Below are 26,436 nucleotides of genomic sequence, written 5' to 3'. Positions count from 1 at the left end.
AAAATTTTTATTTTTTCAATAAAAAAAGTTATTTTTGAAACAACAACGTAGTCCATTTCGTTTATATCAAACACTGTTCTTTTCTGACTTTAGGTCTTTAATAAAACACATTTTATAGTTAAAAATTTAATATACTACAATGTAATGTTGAACATTTTTTCGGAATCTTCCGAACATATCTGGAATATATGTTAAAAAAAAAAAATAAAAAAAAACAAAAATAAAAAAACTTTGGTCGAAGCAGGGATCGAACCCACGACCCTTGGCATGCAAGTCGGACGTAGCAACCACTGCTCCACGGTGCCAAACTAAATGTTTGTTTCTGTTAAATAAACTTTGTTTATTTGGTTCGTGGGCGCCGCAAGCTATGCTATATAAATATAACTTATATGGGTAATTATCTATTGGTGACCATAACAGGTACATAGCTCAGTGGTTAGTGTGTTGGCTTACAAAGTGCATGGTCCGCGGTTCGATTCTCCGTCCAGGCGAAAGGTAAAAAAAAATGTTTAAATTTATAAAATCATATAATTTCTTCTACATTGTTGGTATTACAGGAAAAGGTGTTAAGAACTAAAAAACCCCGTGGATGTGAGAAAGATGTAAGGGAAAATGCAATTAGCAAGAAAAGAATGTTTTTTTTTTGTTTTTTTTTTTTTTGAGTTTGTCTTTATGAAATCCTGGAAAAGAATAAACGTTTATCACAAAAAGTATATACTTTTCTTCCAAATACACTTACTTACAGCGAAAAGCAAATGAGAAACGAACTTTGTTTGTCTAAAATTTCGATTGGGAGGAAAGAATTATTTTTTTGCGTGTAGAAATAAAATTTTGACAAAATTTTCTATAGAAATAACATTTTGACAATGTTTTCTATAAAAATAAAACATTGGTAGATTATTTTTGGCTCGAGTAGCAACCATGATTATGAACCGATATGGACCAATTTTTGTACGATTGGGGATCGGCTATATATAACTATAGACCGATATGGACCAATTATGGCATGGTTATAAGTGGCCTTATACTAACACCACGTTGCAAATTTCAACCGGATCGAATGAATTTAGCTCCTTCAAGAAGCTCCGGAGGACAAATCTGGGGATCGATTTATATGGGGGCTATATATAATTATGGACCGATATGGACCAATTCTTGCATGGTCATTAGAGACCATATACTAACACCATGTACCAAATTTCAACCCGATGGGATGAATTTTGCTCCTCTAAGAGGCTCCGGAGGTCAAAACTGGGGATCGCCTTATATGGGGGCTATATATTATTATGGACCGATATGGACCAATTTTGGCATGGTTATTAGAGACAATATACTAACACCACGTTCCAAATTTCAATCGGATCGGATGACTTTTGCTCCTCTAAGAGGCTCCGGAGGTCAAATCTGGGGATCGGTTTATATGGGGGCTACATATAATTATGGGCCGATGTGGACCAATTTTTGCATGGTCATTAGAGAACATATACCAACACCATGTACCAAATTTCAGCCGGATCGGATGAAATTTGGTTCTCTTAGAGGCTCCGCAAGCCAAATCGGGGGATCGGTTTATATGGGGGCTATATGTAATTATGGACCGATATGGACCAATTTTTGCATGGTTGTTAGAGACCATATACTAACACCGTGTACCAAATTTCAATCGGAGCGGATGACTTTTGCTCCTCTAAGAGGCTACGCAAGCCAAATCGGGGGATCGGTTTATATGGGGGCAATGTGTAATTATGAACCGATATGGACCAATTTTTTCATGGTTGTTAGAGACCATATACTAACACCATGTACCAAATTTCAGCCGGATCGGATGAAATTTGCTTCTCTTAGAGCAATCGCAAGCCAAATTTGGGGGTCCGTTTATATGGGGGCTATACGTAAAAGAGGACCGATATTGCCCATTTGCAATACCACTGACCTACATCAATAACAACTACTTGTGCCAAGTTTCAAGTCGATAGCTTGTTTCGTTCGGAAGTTAGCGTGATTTCAACAGACGGACGGACATGCTCAGATCGACTCAGAATTTCACCACGACCCAGAATATATATACTTTATGGGGTCTTAGAGCAATATTTCGGTTCATAATTACACATTATATGGGGGCAATGTGTAATTATGAACCGATATGGACCAATTTTTGTATGGTTGTTAGAGACCATATACTAACACCATGTACCAAATTTCAGCCGGATCGGATGAAATTTGCTTCTCTTAGAGCAATCGTAAGCCAAATTTGGGGGTCCGTTTATATGCGGGCTATACGTAAAAGTGGACCGATATGGACCAATTTTTCCATGGTTGTTAGAGACCATATACTAACACCATGTACCAAATTTCAGCCGGATCGGATGAAATTTGCTTCTCTTAGAGCAATCGCAAGCCAAATTTGGGGGTCCGTTTATATGGGGGCTATACGTAAAAGAGGACCGATATTGCCATTTGCAATACCACCGACCTACATCAATAACAACTACTTGTGCCAAGTTTCAAGTCGATAGCTTGTTTCGTTCGGAAGTTAGCGTGATTTCAACAGACGGACGGACGGACATGCTCAGATCGACTCAGAATTTCACCACGACCCAGAATATATATACTTTATGGGGTCTTAGAGCAATATTTCGATGTGTTACAAACGGAATGACAAAGTTAATATACCCCCATCCTATGGTGGAGGGTATAAAAATAATCATACTTCAAAATGTATGAAATTTGGTTATCTTTCAGGAACAGGAGAGACACGGTGTTATTCTCAAGTAGTTTCGTTATATCAATATTTTTTCCTGGTTTTAATTAGCCTAAAATTGCACATGATATTATTTTTTCGCCCATTACTGTTGACCTACACATTGACACAACTTGGATATTTACCTAAATCTCTAAAACAGACTCAAAATCCTATCTCTTCCATGAATGATTGAAATGAATAGGCACCAACTGTTAACTAAATTCTTTATCAAGAAGTATGTCGACCATAGAAACAAATGCTCTCTGCGAAACATTTCATTGAGTAAATACAAGTGGGAAGTATCGATGTGCGTATGTGTGTTTATGAGAACTGACACCTACGCCAGAACGTGGAGTTGTAACTCTGGGTGCATTGTCTGTGTGGCTAGTGAACCATATGCCGAAGGGTATCGATTTTCATTTGCTCATATTATATAAGTTAAGAATAATGTGTGCATGGGTGTGTATGTGTGAGGATGGGTAGAGAAGGGGGTCACACTTACCATAACGTAGCTTTTATTTTTTACCAGCATATCGAGATAACGACAGCTCAGCATTGTCTGATTGCAACCGATGGTTACTGGGCAGTGTTGTTTCGCAATCATATCCTCTGAGAGTTCATAGTTGGCAACGGCTAACTTCAAACCAGTCGGATCATGGCCAATAGCATAACAGAAAAGGACAATCTGGATCACGGGCAAGCCCAAAATGAACATCATAACACTGCGATGTGGATTAAGGAGAAGAATCGTCATTGAAGTATCATAGCGCAGGAGCTTCAGAGGGGATATTAGATCTGGCTTACCCAACATTTCGTATCATCCACAGGAAGTTCTTCCAGGTCAAGGCATGCAAATGAGTCCAACTCATTACGTGTAAATTATACCAGAATGATGCGGGCATCTCTTGTTCTGGTGGCAAGGGTGGAGCTGGTACCGATGAAGAGCTTATGGGATCCCGAATGGCTGACGACATGGATATGTTGTCACCAAATTCTCCCGATATTTCAGCAGCACCTTGCTCATCCGACAAATCCAAAGCAGGATTTGAAATGGCCGGCACACCAACTTGCTCCACAATTTCCTGAGCAATGGACGAGCGTCTTCGTTTTCCCATATTCTGCAAAATTGCCAGCTTCAAGAAAACCTCCTCCAAGGATTCTGCGTTGTACTGCTGCCTCAAGTACTCGGGTGACTCTTCTGCCAGCATCCGACCTCCACGCAAAAGTCCAATCTGGAAAATAAGGAGCAGAAGAAGAAACATCATTAAAAAGAGCCTTTTGTATACGTCTTGCGTTGGGCATCCACCCTTTCGTGGTGATATAAATCACACGACATTGATTAACCCTCCCACTTGGATCAACAGAACATAAACTACTTCTACATTGAAATATTGCCAAGTTTTATGAACTTTCGCTGCCTACCCCTTTCGCTTCTCTTCACAGCCACACTGATGTTGGACAACTCAGTGTTGGGCGATGGTGCTTTCGTTTTGGATGGAAGCGAATGTGTAATCGTGGTTTTGCATAACTCCCAAATATCCCCGCTATGGCCCATTCAGACACACATACACACAAGAATCTCACGTTTCACGTCTTCATTGCAACTCCTTGCCGGAAATTTTAGCCGGTAACAGGCGGAAATTGACTTAATTGATTTATGTTCGAACATGACTAGACACATCGTCATGCCGCACCCACATCTTACCCTTCTTTTGGCATAGACAAAAAGATATGCAAACTTTTCACTTCTCTTATGCTTCATCACTCTATTGCGATCCATTGGCAAAAAGGAAATGTGTGAGCGACCCAAAAAATGGAAAAGTTTAACTTTTTGGCCTAAAGGAGGCCTTTGTTCTCCATCAGGCTTGAAGACCAGCCATTAGTAAATGGAGCGAGGAGTCCACCATAACAATGGCCCTCGATGCATCACATCTCTCTCGTAAGCCCATGGTCTATGTGGTATAGCGAGTGCACACACTGTTCGAAAACTTTCCACATTTCTCGTGGTCAGCAACTGTAATTATAACAAAATTGAGTGTACGTGCCTTTTCCCCTAGCCCGTCAAAAATTACCGTAAGTTTCCTGCCTTTTTTTGTCTTTTCTCATCTGAGATATGCTTCGTGTGGCGAGCTTTAGTGTTCCTGCCTGGCTACTCTAACACAGTTCGGAGTAATTAATGAACTTTATTGGAAGATTGATAAAGTTCTTCGTTTTGTCCTTCGTGAGCCAGTAAAGCAGTAAAGGCAACAAAATTAAATCAAAGAGCGACTAACCTAAATGGCAACCACTCCGGGCACGAAATTGAAGTGTGAAATTGCGTTTGCCCCAGTTTGATGGAAACATTCCATCTGACCCCTGTCTTTGTGGCGTAGAGGCGTGGAGGCCTCTCTTAATTCAACGGCTTGTTTATGGCCGAAAAGGGTTTTCCAAGAACTTTTTTTAAGTGACATGGATAAGGATCTTAACTGCTGGTCGGAAACAACTAAAGTGCCATCAATTCTCATCAATGTTAACGTTTCAGATTCAACGCCATCAAAAGAGAATGACTCAACAATATTGACAACAACAAGTCATTCACAATAAATTGGGGCGAGCTAAACATCTATACGCCATGAATTCCATTTCAAATGACTGCCAATGTGATGTCGTATTCTTCGCAAAAGAATTCAAATATTGTTGGTATTGTTGGCACAACTTTACAAGCACTTCTAAAAGATGTTCTTTATTTGAACTACACAGGAAGTTCTTTTAATTCAATTATTTATAACTCTTTTTTTCTTATTTTTAATGCGTAAATTTATTTTTTTTTTCATTAAAAAGTTAAAAACAGAGTAAACATTAATAAAATGGTACCATTCATGAAATTTTGTCGAAAAAAATTCTAAACCCATTCAAGAAATACTGCGAATTTTTCAAAATATTTTAATTCAAACGTTTCGGAAAAGCTTTAGAATGTATTAAAAATCATAAAAAAAAAATATAAAAAATATTTATTTAGCAAAATATCGCAAAATTTTTTAATTCACATCCAAAACCATGAATTCGGATCACACCTTAAAAAGTGAAAAAAAAATTCTAAACCCATTCAAGAAATATTGCGAATTTTTCAAAATATTTTAATTCAAACGTTTCAGAAAAGCTTTAGAATGTATTAAAAATCATAAAAAAAAAATTATAAAAAATATTTATTTAGCAAAATATCGCAAACTTTTTTAATTCACATCCAAAACAATGAATTCGGATCACACCTTAAAAAGTGATGCAAATTCAGTGCAACGGCTGTTGAATCCGTCCTATGACAAGCCCATGTTAAATTCATCGCTTCTGCGCCAATTTTGCACTACTTCCGGAACCAAAAAGAACATTTTCACTACTTTTTTGGCGACGCTTTTTTGCTGGGATGTTATTTAAAACAAGACTAATATACTACCTGACCCGATTTTCCATCGTGTTTATCAGTTCATATAAAGAAAATCGTCCACATTTGTTTATTTTCACTAAATAATTTAATATATAATGTAAATTTAAAAATTAATTTGCGGTACTGAACACATGAGAATTTCTCATCTTAACCAAAAAAAGCAACAAAAATGATATTCCCATGAATGCCCTTTTGCTGTTAGTAATCAGTTGGAAGTTGATTTACACTTTAAATGAATAGACCACACAAACTCGAGGGCAATTGAATGGAAAATCCAAAATATCTGACTAAGTTTACTCGATTTCTTTTTCTTTCTGCATTTTTAGTTTGTTTATCTCCTTGCAATGTATTCAATGCTTCTAAGTTTGATGGAATGAAATTACTTTGAATCGAGGAGGATTTCTGAAGCCAATACCAACAGAACCACTTTTAAGTTTGTGCATTATAAGAGAGAGATCATGCCTTTATGGCAGTGCTTAACAAGTTTCGAATTTCAAATCAAGTTCTTTGACTGCGATAAAATTGCACAGGAGATGTGCAAGTGACTCATAGAAATTTCCGTGGCTCTAGGGAGAGTATTTAATCTTTTGAATGTGTATGTTATTTAAGTATTTATGATAATCATGCATCCATCCATATTTCGGATAATCACGCACACATCCATATTCACGCTCACGAGGATACACAGAGATACATAGTTTTTGGTTTCAATCACGCAATTAATTAATGTAATTCATTTTTAATTGAAAGTGATTCTATCAAGGAAATGCAATTGATAATCCAATTGAAAATTTAATTGAATCAACAAATTTGTATTATCGTTTTTGTCGCGATTAAAAAAATAATTAAATAAATTCAATTCTTAATATAATATTTGTTAATATACTATTAAATAATGATTTTGATTGAAAAATATGATCTTTATGACCATCCGTGACATATAATGTTTAACTAGAAATTTTATTAATAAGCATGGGTGAGTTTTTATTCACGCGCAGATCTCTATTAATTCAAGAACATTGACGAATCTTGCCATTGGACGAACGACAACAACAAATATCAGTAATCTCTGAAATGCATAAACGCTCTTCAGTGTCAATGACATGGAGAAAACTATTTAACCCTTTGTTAAGTTTTGCTTTAACCTCTTGCCACAGTTACTCGGACTGCACGCCGTTCTTGAAGGAGAGGCGCCAAGTCAAAACAAAAAGGACCCCATTGTTCATCACTTGCGTTTTTTCTTAGGTCGAATAAAAACTCTGGGGAGTTGGAAAGCTTTTGTCATTCTTTAAAATGTCAACAAAAAAAACTTAAAATGTACCACAAACATGCCAAATGGAGCATATTTTTTTTGTTACCCCACTAAAAATTCCTGAGCCCACCCACACCGAAAACGCCAAAGAAAAACAGTTCCCAGACGAATTTGGTGAAGCCGGCAAAAGGAGAATGGCAACAGTTTCCTTATTTTTCTCCAATTTAGCCCACTACTCAGTATGAGATCTTTTTGTGGTGTCTTTTTGTTCCTTTCAGTTTTGGCTTTGGCTTGTTTGATTCGATATCACATGAATAAATATTATCCTTATAAAAGTTTTTGTTCTGATTTGGGATGCTGTTTAAAAACAAGTCGAAGGAACACCAACCGACACATTCGAATCTATTTCTTCTTCATCTCACACAGATATGGAGACAATACGGGTGAGTCTGTATAGGTGTGTTTGCATATGGGTTCAAGTGAAATAATTTTCATATGTTTTGGTTTTCAGCATAATTTTAGAACTTTATGCCTTTTGTAGCTACAATCCAATATTGATAAGTTCGCGAAACCTTAACGTAATTTAAATATAAATTATGTTTAGCTAATGACTATCAAATATTTATCAAGATATGTATATTGGAATCGGTTTCTTCAAAGAAGAAAAATGAATGTACTTAGTTTAGGTTAGGTCAGGTTTTAGTTGCAGAGCGTAATTTTAATCTCACTTAAGCAAGTCAGACCATTGTGATAACGCACATGGTAAACGTCTCACTAATCAACGAGTGCTGCCTGATTCTATGTTTCAGCTCAATGGCAAAGGGACCTCCGAAGAGTGCGTCGCATTTCGAGTGGAACCATTTATAGAAGTTGTGCAATGCTCAGAGATGTATTGCACAACAAAACTAAAAAATGTTTAGTGTTTAGTTGCCCATTTCCAAAGTTGGTGCTTTATTTCAGCTCTAAACGTCTGTTAATATACTTAATTTAGCTCAATTATTTAAAAATACTGCACTCAGAGAAGGAATGTGATAACCTCAAACCTGTTTCAAGAGTATAATGTTATTTTTCGATGGGGAATATGTTTGTGACAACCATGTTATTTTCTCGGAAATTATGTATCTCTATTTTCCACCATTACCGATTACCATATTGAATTGCTTCCCCTGGGAATGTTGCATTTACCGACCTCAGACATAGATAAGTACACGAAAAGGTAAAAAATGGGATATACACATTCCGATAAAAGCTGATAGTCGAAAATTGTGGCCAACAATTTATACAAAAAGCCCTTATTTTTGCTTTTTGTTATGCCTCTTAGATTTTGTTGTAGCAGTCTAGATACACAGAGTTGTAAAAGATTAAGATTTTGTAAATGATTGACCCATATGTTAATTTACGTATGTGTGTATACGTCGTTTTGTATAAGTTTGGATGTATTCGTACATCAAAATGAGTTTCACAGTGGGAAAGAAAAGAGCATTTCCATAGTTTAAGGCGGTGATGCATAAAATTCCAATCATATTAAAAGTCATTCGACTAACAATAGCAACAAGGATACATGTCAGGACAACCCGTACCACACCAATGATAAGCACATGCTTATGTATGTAGGTGTGTGGGTGTGCATGTTTGCATGTGTTTGCACAATCACAAGGAGTTTCTCTAGCGATATCTTTTTCAACTTTAAAAGAAATATAGTCTTAATTTTTTTGGTTTCTTTTTGTTGTTATTGTTGTTCATTCAACTTGAATGTGATTTGGAAAGCAATTTGTTTCTCACCATTGTAATTGGGTAGAGGAGAATGGGAATTACTGTGCTTTTGTAAAGACTTCAAATGAGGTTATATGCCTTGTTGTGGACCAGAATCAATTTTTCCAACAAAAAAATACATTAAATGTCATAATAGAATTTTTTTATATTGAACTTATTTGTTGTTGGTATTTTTAAGATTTTTTACTGACACTCGCTCGTTGTGAGATTTCTTTATGCCTGTGTAAGTAGGTTATCGGCATAATTAAGGCATGTAATGAAACATCATTCAAAATAAATTCTAGCATTGGAAATTTAACTCTGCGTTAAAGAAATAGTTTACCTAACCCTTTGACTACCGATGTCCACTTAGGAGGACATTCGATTCTTTTTTGTATTTTTCACACTTCGAGAGATAGCATAAGGCCATTTGGTAACAATTCAAGAATCAAGTTTTCAGAACAAACTCATATAGCTCTTGAAGTAATTGAAGTAGGTCCCCAAACTTACATTTTTTGTTCTACATGATGTTAGTACAAGTAAAAACAGAAGACAAATTAAAGTTTTAACATTAGGTTCATTCCGGTAGTGAAAGAGTTAAAACTACCAAGCAAAAAAATTTGGAAGTTCTTCCAAAGGCACAACTTTAAAAGCACTTCCAGAAGATGCACTCCCAAAAATGTTCTTTGTTTTGACTACATAGAAAGTTCTTTCAATTCAATTTTTTATACCTCGCTTGTTTGTTATTTTTAATGGGTAATTTGAACTTTAAAAACAGATTAAGAATTAATAAAATGGTACAAATTATTTAAATTTTGCAGAAAAAAATCCTAAATCCTTTCTAGAAAAATTGCGAATTTTTGAAAATATTTGCTGCCAAACGTTCCAGACAAGATTTATAATGCATTAAAATTTATAAAAAAATTTAAAAATTATTTATTCGCCAAAATATCACAAAATTTCTTAATTCACATCCAAAACACTGAATTTGAATCACACCTTAAGAAGTGAGCAAATTCAGTGCAACGGCTGTTGAATGGTGGACATCCGTTTTATGACAAGCCCATGTTAAACTCATCGCTTGGCGCTTGCTGGGTAATTTTTTAGAGTTTCCTAGCAAAAAATTCAAAGTTTTTCCTAAATCATTAATGTACTGACAAAAATACTATTCCAGAAATGGATGCAGTTTTCGAACTAAATTATTTTTATTAGCGTATTCCTTCAGGAACATAAGCTATTTACATAGAATCTCCATCTTACTCTATCCGAAGCAATATATCTTAACTCGTTAAAACTTTTTCCAGTTTCATTAAGAATAGTTCTTCTCCATGTGGTTTTTGGTCGTCCTCTGCTACGCGTACCCTGAGGATTGCAACTCAGTGTTTCATGGCATATATCGTCAAAAGGTTTACGGAGTGTGTAACCGATCCATTTGTATTTTCTTCTTTTTATTTGAGTATTGATATCATCTTGCTGGGCCAGTTGCAACAAGCATACTCTTCGTTTTATCAGCATTTATGCGTAGGCCAAATTTTGCTGCGTGCTTAGATAATTTATTGATTTTGCATTGCATGTTTTCTGTATTTGTTGCGAGAAATACGATGTCATCGGCATATTCTAGATCTTCAAGATTGTGGTGCAGTCTCCATGGGATGCCTTTGTTTTGGTTTGTTGAGTATGACAATATTTCGTCGAGTGTAGTTATAAAAAGGAGTGGGGAAAGCAGGCATCCTTTACTCCACTGATGGATTTGAAGGGTTCGCCAATTTTGCCCTTATGAAAAACTCTCATTGTTCAATCGGTGTATTGAGCCTTTATAAGGTTAATTATTTTTTCCGGCACATTTTTGTTCCGGAGGGCTTCTCAGAAATAGGGCGATAAAATAGTATTATTCAAAACGTGTTTATGTAGAGATATAAGTCGAATAAGATAAATTTTATTTTCTATGTTTTTCTTTATTTTTTTAAATGAAATTCAAAATAAATGTTGCCGATATTTAAAAATTAAATAAATTAAAAATAAAGAAATAATCTTTGAAGAAACTGTCATATTTTAAAACTTTTTTTAAAGGAGGAGCTTCGAAATGGCTTCTGTTTATTTGACGATATTTTATAAGTTACGACGGAATCACAGAAGATTACCTTTTTTAAAAATTAAAATGATGTGACCAAGCTCCGCTCAACTTATTCAGTATCATTAGTTTTTGTCCCAAACTAAAATGGACATTTTCGTAGCAAATTTCACGTAGACTGGCCTCATCTCGTGAAGTAGAATCGTTTAATACTGAGAATAATACTCCGTCTATGAAAATTTTAGTGGCTCTAAATATAGAACAAAATCCTCGCATCAGAGAAATGCCTCTTCCGTTTAAAAAAAAAAATAACAAACCGTACCTATTTAAAAGGCATCCATGTGTTTTTAGTGTACAAAAGTTGGTGCGCATATTAGAAGGTTCGATGAATATTGTAAATTTCACTTCAAATCTATGATATCCATCCTTCGATATACATTATTTATATTAAAATTTTTATGATGTACGACACTGAAATCCTTATGCGGTTTTTGCAAAGCATTTAAGATATTCCATTTGTCCTAATTATCCGCATGTTGTGAGGGGTTTTTAGAAACCTTCTTACAATGACAAATTATCATTTCAGTAAAGAGCAAAAGAGTCTCTTCATTGAACACGCTTGTGATGTCTTTTCACATCCTTTTATAGTACAACCCATGAAGGGTTATGTTCAGCATAAAAGGCCCAATTAAGCATTAATCGGACGAGAAAACGACATTTCGCCGTAAAACGACGTTGGTCTAGCCAATGCAAATGAGCTCATCTTTGAGGACATTTCATAAAACAACAAAGGATTTGCATTGCCAAGTGGCTACATTTGCGACTTTGGGGATGCATTTGCAGCTATAGCTGGCTCAGTTTTCGAGATAGCAGCAATTGGCAATCCCTCGTACTATTAATTTTCCGCTTGACACTGACAAGTGCTTTGTTGTAGCGATGTCTATCTTAATTTCCTTGGCGTCTGCTCCCACAGTAATTACCCACAAAATTAGTATGGAAAGTACTTGGCGAGAAAGGATAAACACAAGGAAATACACTAAAGTAATACATTGCTACATAGCTAAGGCCCCTGCCCTACATTCCCTGACGACGAGTCCAATAAGTTTTGAATAATATTTATGTTTGAATTTGGCTGGGGTGTTCAAGTATCCTCCTCTGTTCCCCCATCCAGATTTGAATACACCTCTAAACATCGATTCGAATGTCCCACCCATTAATAGTAGAAAACCTGAAGTCAGCCAGACAAACTTTCTTATTTTATTTATTGTTATTACTTTTCATACCATGGGACTGGTCAAGGCAAGTGCATCTCAGTATGGGAGATGGGGGGTGTTGGTGTCCATTTCTCTAGAAAATCTTGGAGATCATCACATACTAGAACCTAAGCTGTCTTCACTTTGGGGCGGAGAGGAAAAACGAGGAACATTTTTTATTGTAACACGTAGCCACATGGTCATTATCCCTTTGGACAAAGTTCTCTGGGAGTTGTCGTGGTTCACTTTGTCCTTTTCCCACTCTGCATTCCAATCCAATAAATGTTTGTCTTGCTAACACAATCACTCTTGGCAGGGAGCAATAAAAGCAAGATTTAATACAATGTTTTAAACATTTAAAGAATCCAACCTCCTGCTGCGGCAGCGGCCGTCCTGGCCATCGTCATTTGACTGCTACGCTGGTGTCCCCATTCTGAACGGGGTATGGGAAAAGTATTCTTGGCTATTAAGTCGATTGTACCATTGTATAAGAAACTAATGTGAGCAATTAATCACAAACTCTTTGTATTCATCTGCCGGTTGAAAGGACATTGTGAATAAAAAGACAAATAGGGAAGACAAACAATTCTAAACTAGAGTAAAAAAAAGACTTTTTCTAACAGTCACTCAACCCATTTTCGTCTCGTATTTATTTAAAATAATTTTAAAATTATGTTTTGGTCAATACAATTCTCAAAAAAAAGTGAAAAGTGAAAAGAAGATTAAAATGTTTGGTACATTTTAGAGATGTCCAAATTTAATAGTACACGCAAAGAAAAAAAAACGTTTGGAAAACGTGTTGTTAGAGTTTATTGAATTGCTTCGAAAATTTTAAACTTTTATTACCAAAAAAATTCGTTTGTTACAAAATTTTTATTTTTTCAATAAAAAAAGTTATTTTTGAAACAACAACACAGTCCATTTCGTTTATATCAAACACTGTTCTTTTCTGACTTTAGGTCTTTAATAAGACACATTTTACAGTTCAAAATTTAATATACTACAATGTAATGCTGAACATTTTTTCGGAATCTTCCGAACATATGTGTAATATATGTAAAAAAAAACTTTTGTCGAAGCAGGGATCGAACCCACGACCCTTGACATGCAAGTCGGACGTAGCAACCACTGCTCCACGGTGCCAAACTAAATGTTTGTCTCTGTTAACTAAACTTTGTTTATTCGGTTCGTGGGCGCCGCAAGCTATGCTATATAAATATAACTTATATGGATATTTATCTATTGATGACCATAACAGGTACATAGCTCAGTGGTTAGTGTGTTGGCTTACAAAATGCATGGTCCGCGGTTCGATTCTCCGTCCAGGCGAAAGGTAAAAAAATTTATAAAATCGTATAATTTCTTCTACATTGTTGGTATTACAGGAAAAAGTGTTAAGAACTAAAAAACCTCGTGGATGTGAGAAAGATGTGAGGGAAAATGCATTTAACAAGAAAACAATGTTCTTTGTTTTTGAGTTTGTCTTTATGAAATTGTTTTTACATGTTTATCACAAAAATATATACTTTTCTTTCAAATACACTTCCTTACAGCGAAAAGCACATGAGAAACGAACTTTGTTTGTCTAAAATTTCGTTTGGGAGGAAAGAATATTTTTTTTGCGTGTACTGACGCCATATCTAAATCTAAACTGATATGGCCAATTCTTTGCCCTTTTCAAAAATGCATATGCGGTAGTTACGACTGTTTCATGAAATTTTATGAAACCGAGAGTCGCAAGTACATACATATATAGAAACTGTATATAAATTCGCACAATAACAATGGGAGGTAATACATATTCCCCTTTCAATTTAAATATACCTTATGCAATTAACCTGATTGTGGTTTCTAAAGAACTTAATATCAACTTTGCCAAAAGGAGATATAACAGAATAATGTTTTTTTGCTCTGAAGTCCTTTGTTTTTGTTTGAATTTAATAATGGATGAGCTAAATTTCAGTTTTATGATACCCAAATTCTAATTGGTGATCGTATGCGGTGATCTTGAATAAATTAATATAATTTTCTAAATAAGTTCGCTTGTGATGTGTGTCCACTTTCCACTAAATCTTCTTCATACCCATGAAGTAAATCGAATTGGTTAAGCACACAAAGTAACCTCCTCAACCAAACCACGTGATAACAATCTATCCCAAAAATGCTTTTAGTTGGGGTCCCTCCCTGTGTGAACCCTTTGTACGACATTATTTAATTTCACATAAACATTTGGCACCTTCCATCAACAACCCTCTCTTATCACACAACAGTCAAATATACCATTGAGAAGACCTTCTGCCTAAATGACGATACGGAATTTCTTGAAATACCCACCTGGCATAAAAATAATTGTGATTTTTCTTTTCTTTCGGAAATTTCAACCATTTAAGCATCCCAATAAAAAATACGCATTGTATACGGCCCGGCATTCAGTGGTGAATAATTTCTCCTCTATTATGAAACGTTTTCCCTTTGCCTCTGTGAGGCCAGTCTTTTATGTGGGTGCGTGCCTTTGTTCATGTGTCAAGGGTAGATACACAGTCAAACACACATGCGAATGTAACTTTAACGAACGCTTTTTTGTTGGCAAGTAAAATGGCCCAACTGATTTAACCTCAAATTCACACATGGCTTAAGTTGACTTTTGTCGTCAAACTCTGCTGTCGACTGCTGTCTGCAGCTGCTAGGCTAAGACCAATAACACTCATTTCCAACACGTTCCAATAATAGAAGCAGCGGCGAGTAGTCGGCCAGCCAACTGGCTTATCAGCCAAGCAGAGCTTCGAGAAAATTCAATCCTATTTCGTCTATCGTTTATCCCTTTTTATTTCCGTTCTTTATATTTGTTTATGTCTTTCGGCTTCTTCATCGGTTTAGTGTCTTGCCATTCATTTAAGTTCTTTTCGCATTAAGAGCTTAAATAAATCTCTTTGTAAAGTTTTCCCTGCATGACGGACGAATACACAAAAAGGGCTGTTCCATGGCCCCATCTCCAGCCTGCTCATTCGAGGCGATTACATGTGTAACTTAGGTTGTACCGGAACAAGGCCGAGTAATCACTATTGAGACTTTATGCTGACTAAAGGATTAAGCCAGCAAATATCTCAGATTGTAAACATGATATTGTGCATTGAAATTAGGATACTGGAAGCAATGCCTAGCTGGCTGGTTGGCTGTCAAGGGTTGACCATAAATTTCTTTGGGCGAGTCTATGGGACGAAATCTTAATTTACATTTTGGAAAATAAATATTTTATTTTAAAATGTAAATACCACAAAAAATAGACAAGCATAATAAATAAGAAAGAAGAAGTAAAGTTGGGCTGAGCCGACTTTATGATACCATAGACCAACTCTATTGAAGGAGTTGGTCCACTTCAGTCATTGTGCTAAGGTTAAAGATTTATCAATCAGCTGAGAATAATATTATAAAATTTGTGAAAATTGTAGATGTAGGATGTGTTCTTTAGTTGAGTTGTAAAACTAATAGGAATTTGAAGTCCCAATTATGCCACAAAATTTTAATGAAGGGTAACTGTCTTTTGACTAAAAAACTTCCCTAAGAGGCGAAAGACAAAATTGAAATACCCTATTCACCTCATCTTCTGAGTTTTTTTCGCTGATATATTTTCTGAAATGAAGACAAAAGGATAACACCTATTGTCTACCAATAATTCGAGAGATGTCGTTTACATTCCGTTCGCAGTGGTTTCCGTACATGGCTAGATTGATTCAGTAGGTATTCTTCCTGAAACATCCAATTTGTTAGAATCAGAGCCATTACCTATACAAAAAGTGATTATGGGTACTTCCAGCACAGATTAAAGGTCACGCAAGAATGTCTAATAACGAACTTCAATCACTTCTCCAACCCACCAAACATAATTATCTCAATGCGACATTTATATTTTCATGCTCTACACTCCAAAACCACTGTTGTAGATGCAACCATCCACAGTGGATATTCAATAAATTAATTTGCTTCATGTTTGTTAATTATCAGTAAAGAAATGAAGATCACTTGCACACAGAGAAGAAACATGTTTGTGGCAAAGAGAAAAATAAAATGATTGGAGCTTTTTTGTAGTGACCCTTTATTAGACGATCTACTCATGTCAATTTTAGACTATATTGATAAAGCGTTCTTATATTTGTTGAGAACAACATTATTTTGAGTTGCTCAGAGGCATGGCTTCAATCCACGATGCTTGATGGATATGTATCGAATGTACTTCATTTGATATAAACGAGTGACTACAGACCTCCTCAAGAGTGTTTGGATGACATTTATTCCTTATCTTTGTGAGGTGAATGGAGCATGTCCCTGAGTCCGATTATTGGACTTGCAGAATATTAAAATTTTTAAGGAAGTTTTCATCAGTTAATTGCAATTCGACACTTTGGTTTCCACCAAACATATAGATGTGGTTAATTTGTACGTATTGCTCGTTAGATGCAACAGCTTCCACAATAATTGACTGGTTGATATATTGAAGTACGACTACAGAGTTATGTTCTCGCGTTCATATGTCCAATGACCAAGTAAAGACCACAAAGGCAGAAATAGAGGTAAACGCATCACATCTCCGTTAAAGAATCATACTCACCACAACTGCTGCCAGCTGTGCCATGTAAATGAGATGTAAACACATACACTTATCCACGTGGGAACGAATTGGAACCTAGGCACTCACACGTAATCTCCCTCTCCTCTCTGGAAGAGTTCAAACAAGTGAATAACAAAAGGACAAGTGTCCTTACAGACCTTCAGACATGCAGCCACACTCACACATACCTATGCTCGCGGTCTCTCACATTAACATGTGTGTTCATTTGTCAGTGCAAACACATCCTTGTACCGAGTACTGTGTCAACGTGGCACAAGGGACAGTGGCTGTGTTGCAAGCATTTGCGACACTTTTCCAGAGTGTTTCACGTACTTGCTAGTTCTACTTGAATAGACCCTAATGCTGGCACAGTGTTTTGGAGTTGATGATATTTATCTGCCATCAATTTGGCTTTCATGAAACTCTAAAACAATAGTACAGTTCAATACTTTAATTCAAGCTTCAATTGTTTGAACGGAATTTGTTGCAATATTCACAAAGCCTTTCATCGTTCACAAAGCTTTGAGATATTTACGATTTAAAAAGGTAATCTGCGCAAGTTATGCTCAAATAAATACCGCTGTTGTAGAGGAAACAACATTGATAATAATTTGCACATCCCGTAATTTTTATGCACTCGTTTTTGTCTATTTTTAAATATTTATTTCAATAATTTGACATGTATTTCAAAATGAATGTATTATGTGGGAGAATATTTAACATTAACTTTGACTTCAACAACAAACGTACACACCGGCATACCAATGTTCAAATGCAAAAAAAGTATAAACAAAAATATTTAATTTATTCCACGACTAAATCCTTAAAACTACTACATGCCATTCATGAATAAATAAATCACAATAGTGTAGTGCACTTCCACATCCTTCACTCCATTCTATGCAACGATGAAGACACTGGAGAGATGCGCAAAACAAAACTAATTTTGTGTCTATATTTAATCATCGACTATATTACAGATAGGTAGATGTGGCAAATTCAGATTTCCCAACACGTGAATCACATGAACGGCCTACAAGAATTAATCGGACTGTATGAGAATTGCAGTTATGAATTATAGAAATCTATTACTTGGTAAGTCCGGTTCAAAAAGTATAATTTCCACCTTGAAACTTTTCCTTATGCTTTATGGGGAATGATCCAAAGCAACAATTGAAAAAGTTTATTTTTATTTATTATTACATAATCAGATCTTTTTCTTAAATGGTATTGAGCCTTCCAAAAAAAGTCCAACCTATATAAGTACCATATTGAAATATTGAGTTTAGATACTCCAATATTTCATCAAACGATAATGTCAAATTGATTGTCCCATCTCTCTTCGGAGTGATATAATTTCCCGATTTGTAAGCTTTATTCCAGCTCATCTTTAACAATAGTTTTTGAGGTAGAAATAGAAATTCATCTTCTGCTTTGTGTTTTACTTTAGAAAAGAACATTCATTGATTTGAAACTTTGTTTGTGAAAGAAAATTGCTGTGTATTCACTAAAGTACCATGAGAATAACTTTAATCGCACGGTTGGAGGTTTTTACGGCTGTTTCTTATGGCTAAGAATTTTCTAACAGGAGTCAGTCCCCCGTCAACATGAAACATTCACAGCGTGATGGAAAAAGGAAATCAAAATCAGTAGCCATATCCCATCTCAAACTGCTAACGTTTGTTGCACAGGCTTATTAATGCTAATTTCCATTTTTTTCGCCTTGGGATGTGACTTGAATCACAAATCTCTTAATTGGATTTACCACTCAGAGGCTCACATACATATGCCAGCCCCCTTCCCAAGTGGTGGTGGCTTTGTTTTGATTGCACCTTTGTCTACATCTCGATGTCTCGTTGTGCCACCTACTTCATTGGGAAGTACACCCAGTTTCATGGCGATGGCATTTATGTCGCCTGGGACATGTTCCACTGTGCGGCTTGACACAGTGCAGTGTGCTATATAGTGAAGGCTTTAACTGGATTTACTTACCGCATGCGCCTGAGCACACTCGTCGATGTAATGTGTTGTAATTATCACAGTTGTGTTGCCATTCTTGGTTATGTCCACCAGATGATTCCAGATGCTGCAACGAGAAGAACAGAGAGACCGCACGAGAGTGTGTGCGTGTTAATGAAGGAGTTTACGACAAGTGTTTAATTGTGATAAGCCATTAGCTTTGAGTGATTTGTCACATCCAGCTAGTTATGCAGGTGGCAATGGTCTATGAGGCCACGACAGGCGGTGGACAAAAGACTTACAAAATGATTTGTGGAGCAATGTTTGACAAAGTGTTGATATAGCGTGCAATATAAGAACTTACCTTTGTCGTAAAACAGGATCGACACCTGCTGTCGGTTCGTCCAGTATCAAGAGTTCTGGTTCCTGCAAGAGAGCCACGGCCAAACTAACACGCCTTTGTTGGCCTCCACTTAAATTCTTTACGAATTTGGAACCATTGGGTAAATTTAAGAGCTTCAACAAAAACTCGGTTCGGTCTTCTATATCGCCGCGGGACATGTCAGCAATTAAACCAAAGTATTTTAATGTTTCTCGCATAGTGAATTCGCCATAAAGAGCCACCTCCTAGAGTCGACAATGGACACCGAAAAATGATAAAAAAGAGGGAAAACATTAAAGAGAAAGACCACACTATAAAATTTAATTTCGTATTCATTTCATCCTCCAGCGGACAAGTCGAAACTCATCACACTCCTTCCCATAGAACCACAGAGACAGACAGAGCCATAAATTATATTTAAATGCATCTCTATTAGTGGAGGTAATAAAATGCTCATGGGTAGAAAAAGGGGAAAAAAGTGTTCTCCCTATCCAAATACACATATAGGACTGGTATACACTGCAATATCCGGCACATATGCCTGGAGCATTGGGAACTCACAGATAACTATAGGCATGGGAGTCGAGTACATCACCCCCCTATGGTTGTTTCCCCATATGTGCTCCTCAATTGGACAGGGATTGCTTCACACCAGGGCTGCTAATTGTTTCTATGGAGAGAAACTCTAGTAAATTGCTTTAGGATTTTTTCACATTTAAAATTAAACATCAGTGCATGATAAAAAAAAAACGGTTCAAGGATTAATATTTATTTTCACAAAATGTTGTCCCTTCATTGTGTTATGTATTCATGCATGTATTTGCGCATTAAATCGTAACGAAAGGAAAACTCTCCATCACCATTGTCCACCCAAAAACAAAAACAAAATCCAAAGCTCTTCAACAAAAGTATCTCATTTTATATGAATGCTTAATGTATCTATGCATATTTCATATTTTTAGTAGTAGAAAGGACATTTCTTAATTCCGACAACCCGTTGTGATGATTGGGGATTGACTTTGCTTAATGAAACAACACAAACGAATTTTTGAAATATTCTACATTTAGTTTTCGATTGAGACACATTTCTTTTTGCCTTTATAATTTCATTTGAAATGAAAACAGAAAATAGGTTATGATGATGCAATAGGCTTTAGTTATACTACTGCTGATAATCTGATAAGACCTCAAAGGATCTAAAACGTATACAAAGGGCAAATTCAAAGTGTTTAGTATGTAAATGGAAGTATCTACACTCACAAAAAATTATTTGCACTCAAAAGAAATTTCAGACCAACGAACATCGTTTGGAATGTTCTTTCGCGGTCACAAACAATCTTTATTTGAATGAAACGTTTTTAGTGCTTACATGACGTCTTTCACTGGACGTAAACTCGATTTAATGAAGTCTAGCTAAACTTTTTTTTTAATTTTATGGCTTCTACATGATTCTACATATTATACTAATACGAAAAGGTGGAAAATCATTATTATGTATTACCTGAGGCATATATCCGATGCGAGGACCTGGTACTCCAGAGCCACGTGAACCAGGTCTTCCTCCCAGTACCCATATTTCGCCAGAATTTAATCTCCTGCGTCCCACTATGCATGCGAGTAAAGTTGTTTTCCCACATCCTGATGCTCCCAGCAATCCATATCTGAAATTACGATAGAAAAACAAATATTAACGTTAATACATTATTTGAGTTTCTTTTCTTGAATTTAGAAAAATTAGATGTAATACAATTTCTTTTTTGCGAATCTAAATGAAATCGAAAAAGGAAAATTATTCGTTCAGTCGAATATTGATACTAAAATGTGTTATCTAATGTTACTTGAGGCTCATTGAAATATATTACACACATAGTTTATACCAGTCAATTGAGCAATATTTTTTAATCTGGTGTTATTTCAGTACCAATTATGAGATGAATATGGTCATCTCATCGCCATTAACCCATTCATGCTCCATCAGCGGAAGTCAGGGCTTACCATCTCATATACAAGGATAGACAACTCAAAGTTAAATTCATAGCTTAAAGTATATATCGGAAAATAGTTCTTGCGTACGAGACCTCTGCTGATATTCACATTAAAATTGAGAACAGAGCAAGTCCATATACGTTATACATACGTTACAATAGCGAGCCACAAATTATGCCTTGAGGTAAATGCCGTAAAAAATTGTCCAACTTGAAATTTTGATTCATGTTAATTCAACTCGCAATGAAATGGTCTCGCCGGATATTCCTGATTGCATTTTAACGTCCAGTGATTTCGGTTCTACTTATTGGCTTATGGCAAATGTAACCAAAAAAACGTGTTTTGCTATTTTAATTAACTTTTGTGGGCACATTGATGTTCTTGTTGTTGCTGCTACTGTTGTCGCACAGTCCTATCAAGGACCTTCTATGTGGCTCTATGGCCTGTGTGGGCTGGTTGGGGCTCCTCCTAAGGGTCCTTGCATAGGCTGTGATGGGTGGCATGTCTTTAATTGTGGTTTGTCTGCACAAATACTCTTCACTAGTTTGCAGTACTTGGAGTGCCTAACATGCCTGGTCCTCCCAAAGCATTATGGCTTGTTTAATGTCTAACCTCAGAACAAAAGGGAGAATGAACAAAACGACCACAACAATGAGCGCAAATGTTTTTGAGGACTTTTCCATTTGTGGCTGTCTTTGAAGGTTGTAACGTCCTTTGTCAGTCAGTTCGACGAAATGACCAAAAGAACTGGTGGTGTACGTAAGAGTATTTGCATTTTATCCAAAGTACATTTCCATTGCAATTGGTCGGGTCAGGGAGGGGTAGTGACATTGGCGTTGTAGCCTTGTGGAATTTGCATATTATGCTTCATAATTATAAGAGTTTACCAACCAAAAATGGTCCATTTTGGCATATTTCTCTATCAGCAAAAATATTTCTAAAACTCGTAATGTTTATCATATTTGATAGTTATGCAGAATTCATATTCTGAATTAATCTGAGATTCCCAAGAAGTTGGGCATGAATAGATTATCAGTTTGCTCCAAAAAAACAACCTTGCGCAGGCCTATAAAATAACGATGGCAAATTTTAAATTAAACTTTGATAAAAGAATAACGAGTTACTAGGGAAGAATTATAGCTAGTCCACAATTTTGGACTAAAGTTTTGCAACCAGAACTACATTGAAAAAAAAAATAATAATAATAATAAATATATTATGAATTTATTTTCTCTATCGGTGTATCTAGAGAAAAATCCTATATTCACAAAATAACATCATTTGATTGGGAAAATGTCCATGTTTGGGGTATATCACAATCTACTCCAGAAATAATGCTTACTAAAAATAGTATGGTTATCATCGAAAATATTATGGTCTATACAATGCTTTTCTCACTGTTAAACAGAACATGCACTGAAAAAAATATTGTTGTGAGGTCAAAGATTTCATGTCCATAAAATACGTCCATAATCTTTTGAATAAAGGCGTTTTATCCCTATAGTTAAGTGATTCGATTTAAAATTTTGTTTGACTAAGGTCAAGCTGGCCTTAATAATTCTGAAGACTTTTTCAAAATTGTCTTTGAATTTGTTGTCGTTTTGCATATTGTTTACAAAGCAAAAAATAGATTTTTTTGAACAAAAACGAATAAATTAAACTTTGTTTCCTAAAATAAAGTACTCAAAAATTAAAAGCAAAAGGAAATTCTGCCTTAAATTTCTCCTCTCTTCAATTCTCCGCTTCTTTGGCTTTGTACCACTACCAAAATAAATAGTGTAAAGACAAACTCTTTGGAACCGGGTACGCTTTTTTCAGTGTGGCCAACATGATATCGAAGGAAAATTAAGTTATTGTTGTTATTTGGTTATCGAGGTTACCACCTATTATACATAAAAAATCTTTTCGTCCACATGAAATTTTAGACCAACAACACTGAAAAAAAAGCATGCCCGGTTCCAAAGATTTTGACTTTACTTTAAAAATTTTGGTATTGATTCCGAGCCAAAGAAGCGGAGAATACAAGTTAGGATACTTTTAAGACACAATTCTCTTTTAAATTTAGGTTTTGTGTACTTGCTTCTAGGAAGCAAATTTTAAGTTTTCGTTTTTTCAGCTTTTTATCTTCATATGCTATCAAAGTCCTTTAAAAACGAGTTAACGACAACTTTATTTTCCAAATTGAGACTCGACTTCTAGTAGAAATTATGCTATGTTTCAAGTAAAAAACGTCTTTAAAATAAAGTGTTAAAAAACATGTCTTATATTTGAACGATTTTTTGCTTTGTAGTCAAGAAGCAATTTTTAAGTGAAATTTTAAGTGAAATCACTTAATTATAAGGACAATACGACTTCATTGAAAAGTTTATCGACTTTTGGACAAGGAAAAAAACTTTATATTAGAGAAATGCGTCTTCTATACTAAGCAAAATTTGCATTCGTATTTTAAAGACATGAAATCTTTGACCTCACGACAATATTTTTTTCAGTGAAAGCTTTCTTTCTTATTAACATTGTCTCATTATATAGAAAATAAATATGATTCATGGCATCTGTTGCTGAAAGAAACAATTTTAAAATAAAAAAGCAAACTTCATTCGTCAAACATTTTATTTCCGAGAAAAGGAATTATTTTCCCGTGTATCGAAGTACTTAGAATTATATACCAATGCACACCCGTAGGTGGTCATATTGTCTTTTTCAGATAGTTATTAGAAATTCAAAATGCCGAAAAAGTTAAGAATGAAACGTTGTTAGGTAAAGAAAAAGTTGATTAATTATTTAAAGCAATTCAATATATTTCTGCATAAATGATGTTGGCAGCAAAGAATTCTCATTCGATTTCTTTAATTTTGAACTTAAGAGCTTTAACATTTTTGGCAATGTTATTTTGCCCTGATATTTCTTATTGGCCTCTGCCGCCATTATGGACTACCATATGAAATAGAATTTAATGTTGAGAGTTATTATGCCCACTTGGTTCAAGCAGAGAAAACAAAGGAGGAATATTAACTGACTATGTTTTAGATTAGGAACATTTCCTTTAACACAATGGAGTCCTTCCATGAGTCAGAGTTTCATATTCTGCTTGTGCCCCATTTAAGTTGTGGACAATCACTTCTTGTTAACTTGAGTAAAAAGTCAATTCTGGCATAACTTTCTTCAAGGAAATATGAGCTTCAAATCGGGAGCTGCCAACATTCTTGCGCTCTATGTTGTTTATCCAGCATCCAGCCAAATGGGAGATACTCCTTAGGTAGGAGGAATTTAAAAACATAATCAGTTCTTCCAGAACAATGTGAAGTGCAGTGATTGCCTTGAATAGCCAACCATCTAGCACAATTTCCAGCTTCTCCTCAAACGGAGACTTGTGTCGGCCATAATACGTGCTGACTTGAAAACTGGCAAAGATTCATGCCACCAAGGACAACAAGTTCTTTTGCACTGGGGAAACGCTAAAATCAGCGTTTGAAGTTAGTTTGGACGCTAAGCTTCGTTATGCGCCTTGGTAGTTAATCGGTGGTGACTGACGTATAGCTGGTGGCAAGCAGCCACTGCTTAGTTGATGGAGTGTGGCAAGCTGAGGAATCCATAATTAAAAATAAGTTTGTGTTTTTCGACGGAAATGAGCTGAGTCAGCAATTATACAAAAGCCATCACGGCGAGAACATCCTTGTTGCAACATGGACTGCCCTGGAGCCCAAGAGTGGGTGTTGCTGTTGTTGTTCAATTCTTCTCGAACAATGGCATTTGTTTTTTGTTCAGTGCTAGCTTCTCTACGTGATGGCTTCAATAGTGGAAGAAAGTTTGTGGTTGGGCAGTAATTACGTTGCAATAACTTCCTGAAAGTGCTCACTACCCCGCTGGGCTCCACCAACCTCCTGGTACAATAGCCAAGTGATTGCTTGCAAACTTCTCCTAATTAACGCCAACATTCACAACTTACCTGCTAACATAGTATTTCCTTTACCTCTCCCCTTGGCTGGGTGGAGCTGCTTAGAATAGCTAGGAATTAATTGAACAAATTGGTATGGTTTATTAATTTAAATGGATTGTAGTCTCACTCAATTAGTTCACAAAGAAAGAGTAGGAGGAAGGTCCATTACTGGAAACAGTTTTATTCGAAATGAAAATCCAACCACAAGAGCTACCACATAGAGCCATTTTCGGTTTGAGACCAGACCTAGTCACTCGATTATTTTTCACCACCCTAGCCAAAGATGACTAACTAGATTTCCATAGTGTAGCGATGCTATAAACCGAATTGGCTATAAAATCAAATAAAAATAATGTACTGTCATCCCAGTCATAATGAGGATGTACCACACACTAAATGCTTAATGACTCCAATGGGTCTCATGGGTCTCATGGCGTGGTTACTGCTGCTGCTGTTGCTTCTGCTTTCGGCATCGTCATTATTGCCACTGTTGCTGGTGATAATGATGATGAGCCAAATCCTGCGAGACAGAGATTCAGATTTTTATCGAACTTTAAGTGACTGACTGAATGGCCGCACGACTGTCCAGTCGGCTAAACTTCTAAGGATATGCCTTTGTAATGGCGGAAATTAAATTCTTTACGGCAAATGATTAACCAATAATTACGCAAACACGAAGTAGGCCCAAACATTATTAGCTGTCTCGTAGTCAATGAGACCCTTCATCCCCTCCACCTCCACAACTGTTCCATCTTTCATTTGTTTTAGCCATCCTTGTTGGTCTTTAATGTTATTGTTAAAAAGCAAAGGAACAAAGCTGAATTGGCCAGAAGATGGAACAGAGCCTGTGCATACAAATTTAATTATGCTTAGACAAATAGTAAGAGGAAATATGCCAGCAATACAATAAGGAACGGCAGCGAACATCGACGACCATCACTCCGGCTGACTGAACCCACAAGAGCTACAGACCTCTCACACAGTAAATAACTGGTAAAGGCCCACAACAAAGTGGAATGTTGGCGTTTAATGAAAACATAAAGAGCAAAAGTTGTTTAAGGGCCCCTTATTCAT

At 36.0% G+C, this 26,436-nt stretch overlaps 1 protein-coding gene across 1 annotated transcript in view; it reads right to left on the bottom strand.

Moving 5' to 3' along the window:
- osy (ABC transporter oskyddad) overlaps positions 1-26,436 on the bottom strand; it is an 80,428-nt gene that overhangs the window by 5,706 nt on the left and 48,286 nt on the right. The window contains exons 3-7 of the mRNA XM_075288666.1: positions 20,941-21,100; positions 19,422-19,684; positions 19,091-19,184; positions 3,548-3,975; positions 3,246-3,465 (exon numbers count right to left, since the gene is read on the bottom strand). Of these exons, the coding sequence (XP_075144781.1) occupies positions 3,246-3,465; positions 3,548-3,975; positions 19,091-19,184; positions 19,422-19,684; positions 20,941-21,100 (1,165 nt within the window). The remainder of the gene's footprint in view (positions 1-3,245; positions 3,466-3,547; positions 3,976-19,090; positions 19,185-19,421; positions 19,685-20,940; positions 21,101-26,436) is intronic.

The sequence above is a fragment of the Haematobia irritans genome, chromosome 1, assembly GCF_050003625.1.
Source record: "Haematobia irritans isolate KBUSLIRL chromosome 1, ASM5000362v1, whole genome shotgun sequence".
NCBI classification, from domain to species: domain Eukaryota; kingdom Metazoa; phylum Arthropoda; class Insecta; order Diptera; family Muscidae; genus Haematobia; species Haematobia irritans.
The sequence above is the reverse complement of the archived record's forward strand: the minus strand, read 5'-3'. Positions and strand labels throughout refer to the sequence as shown.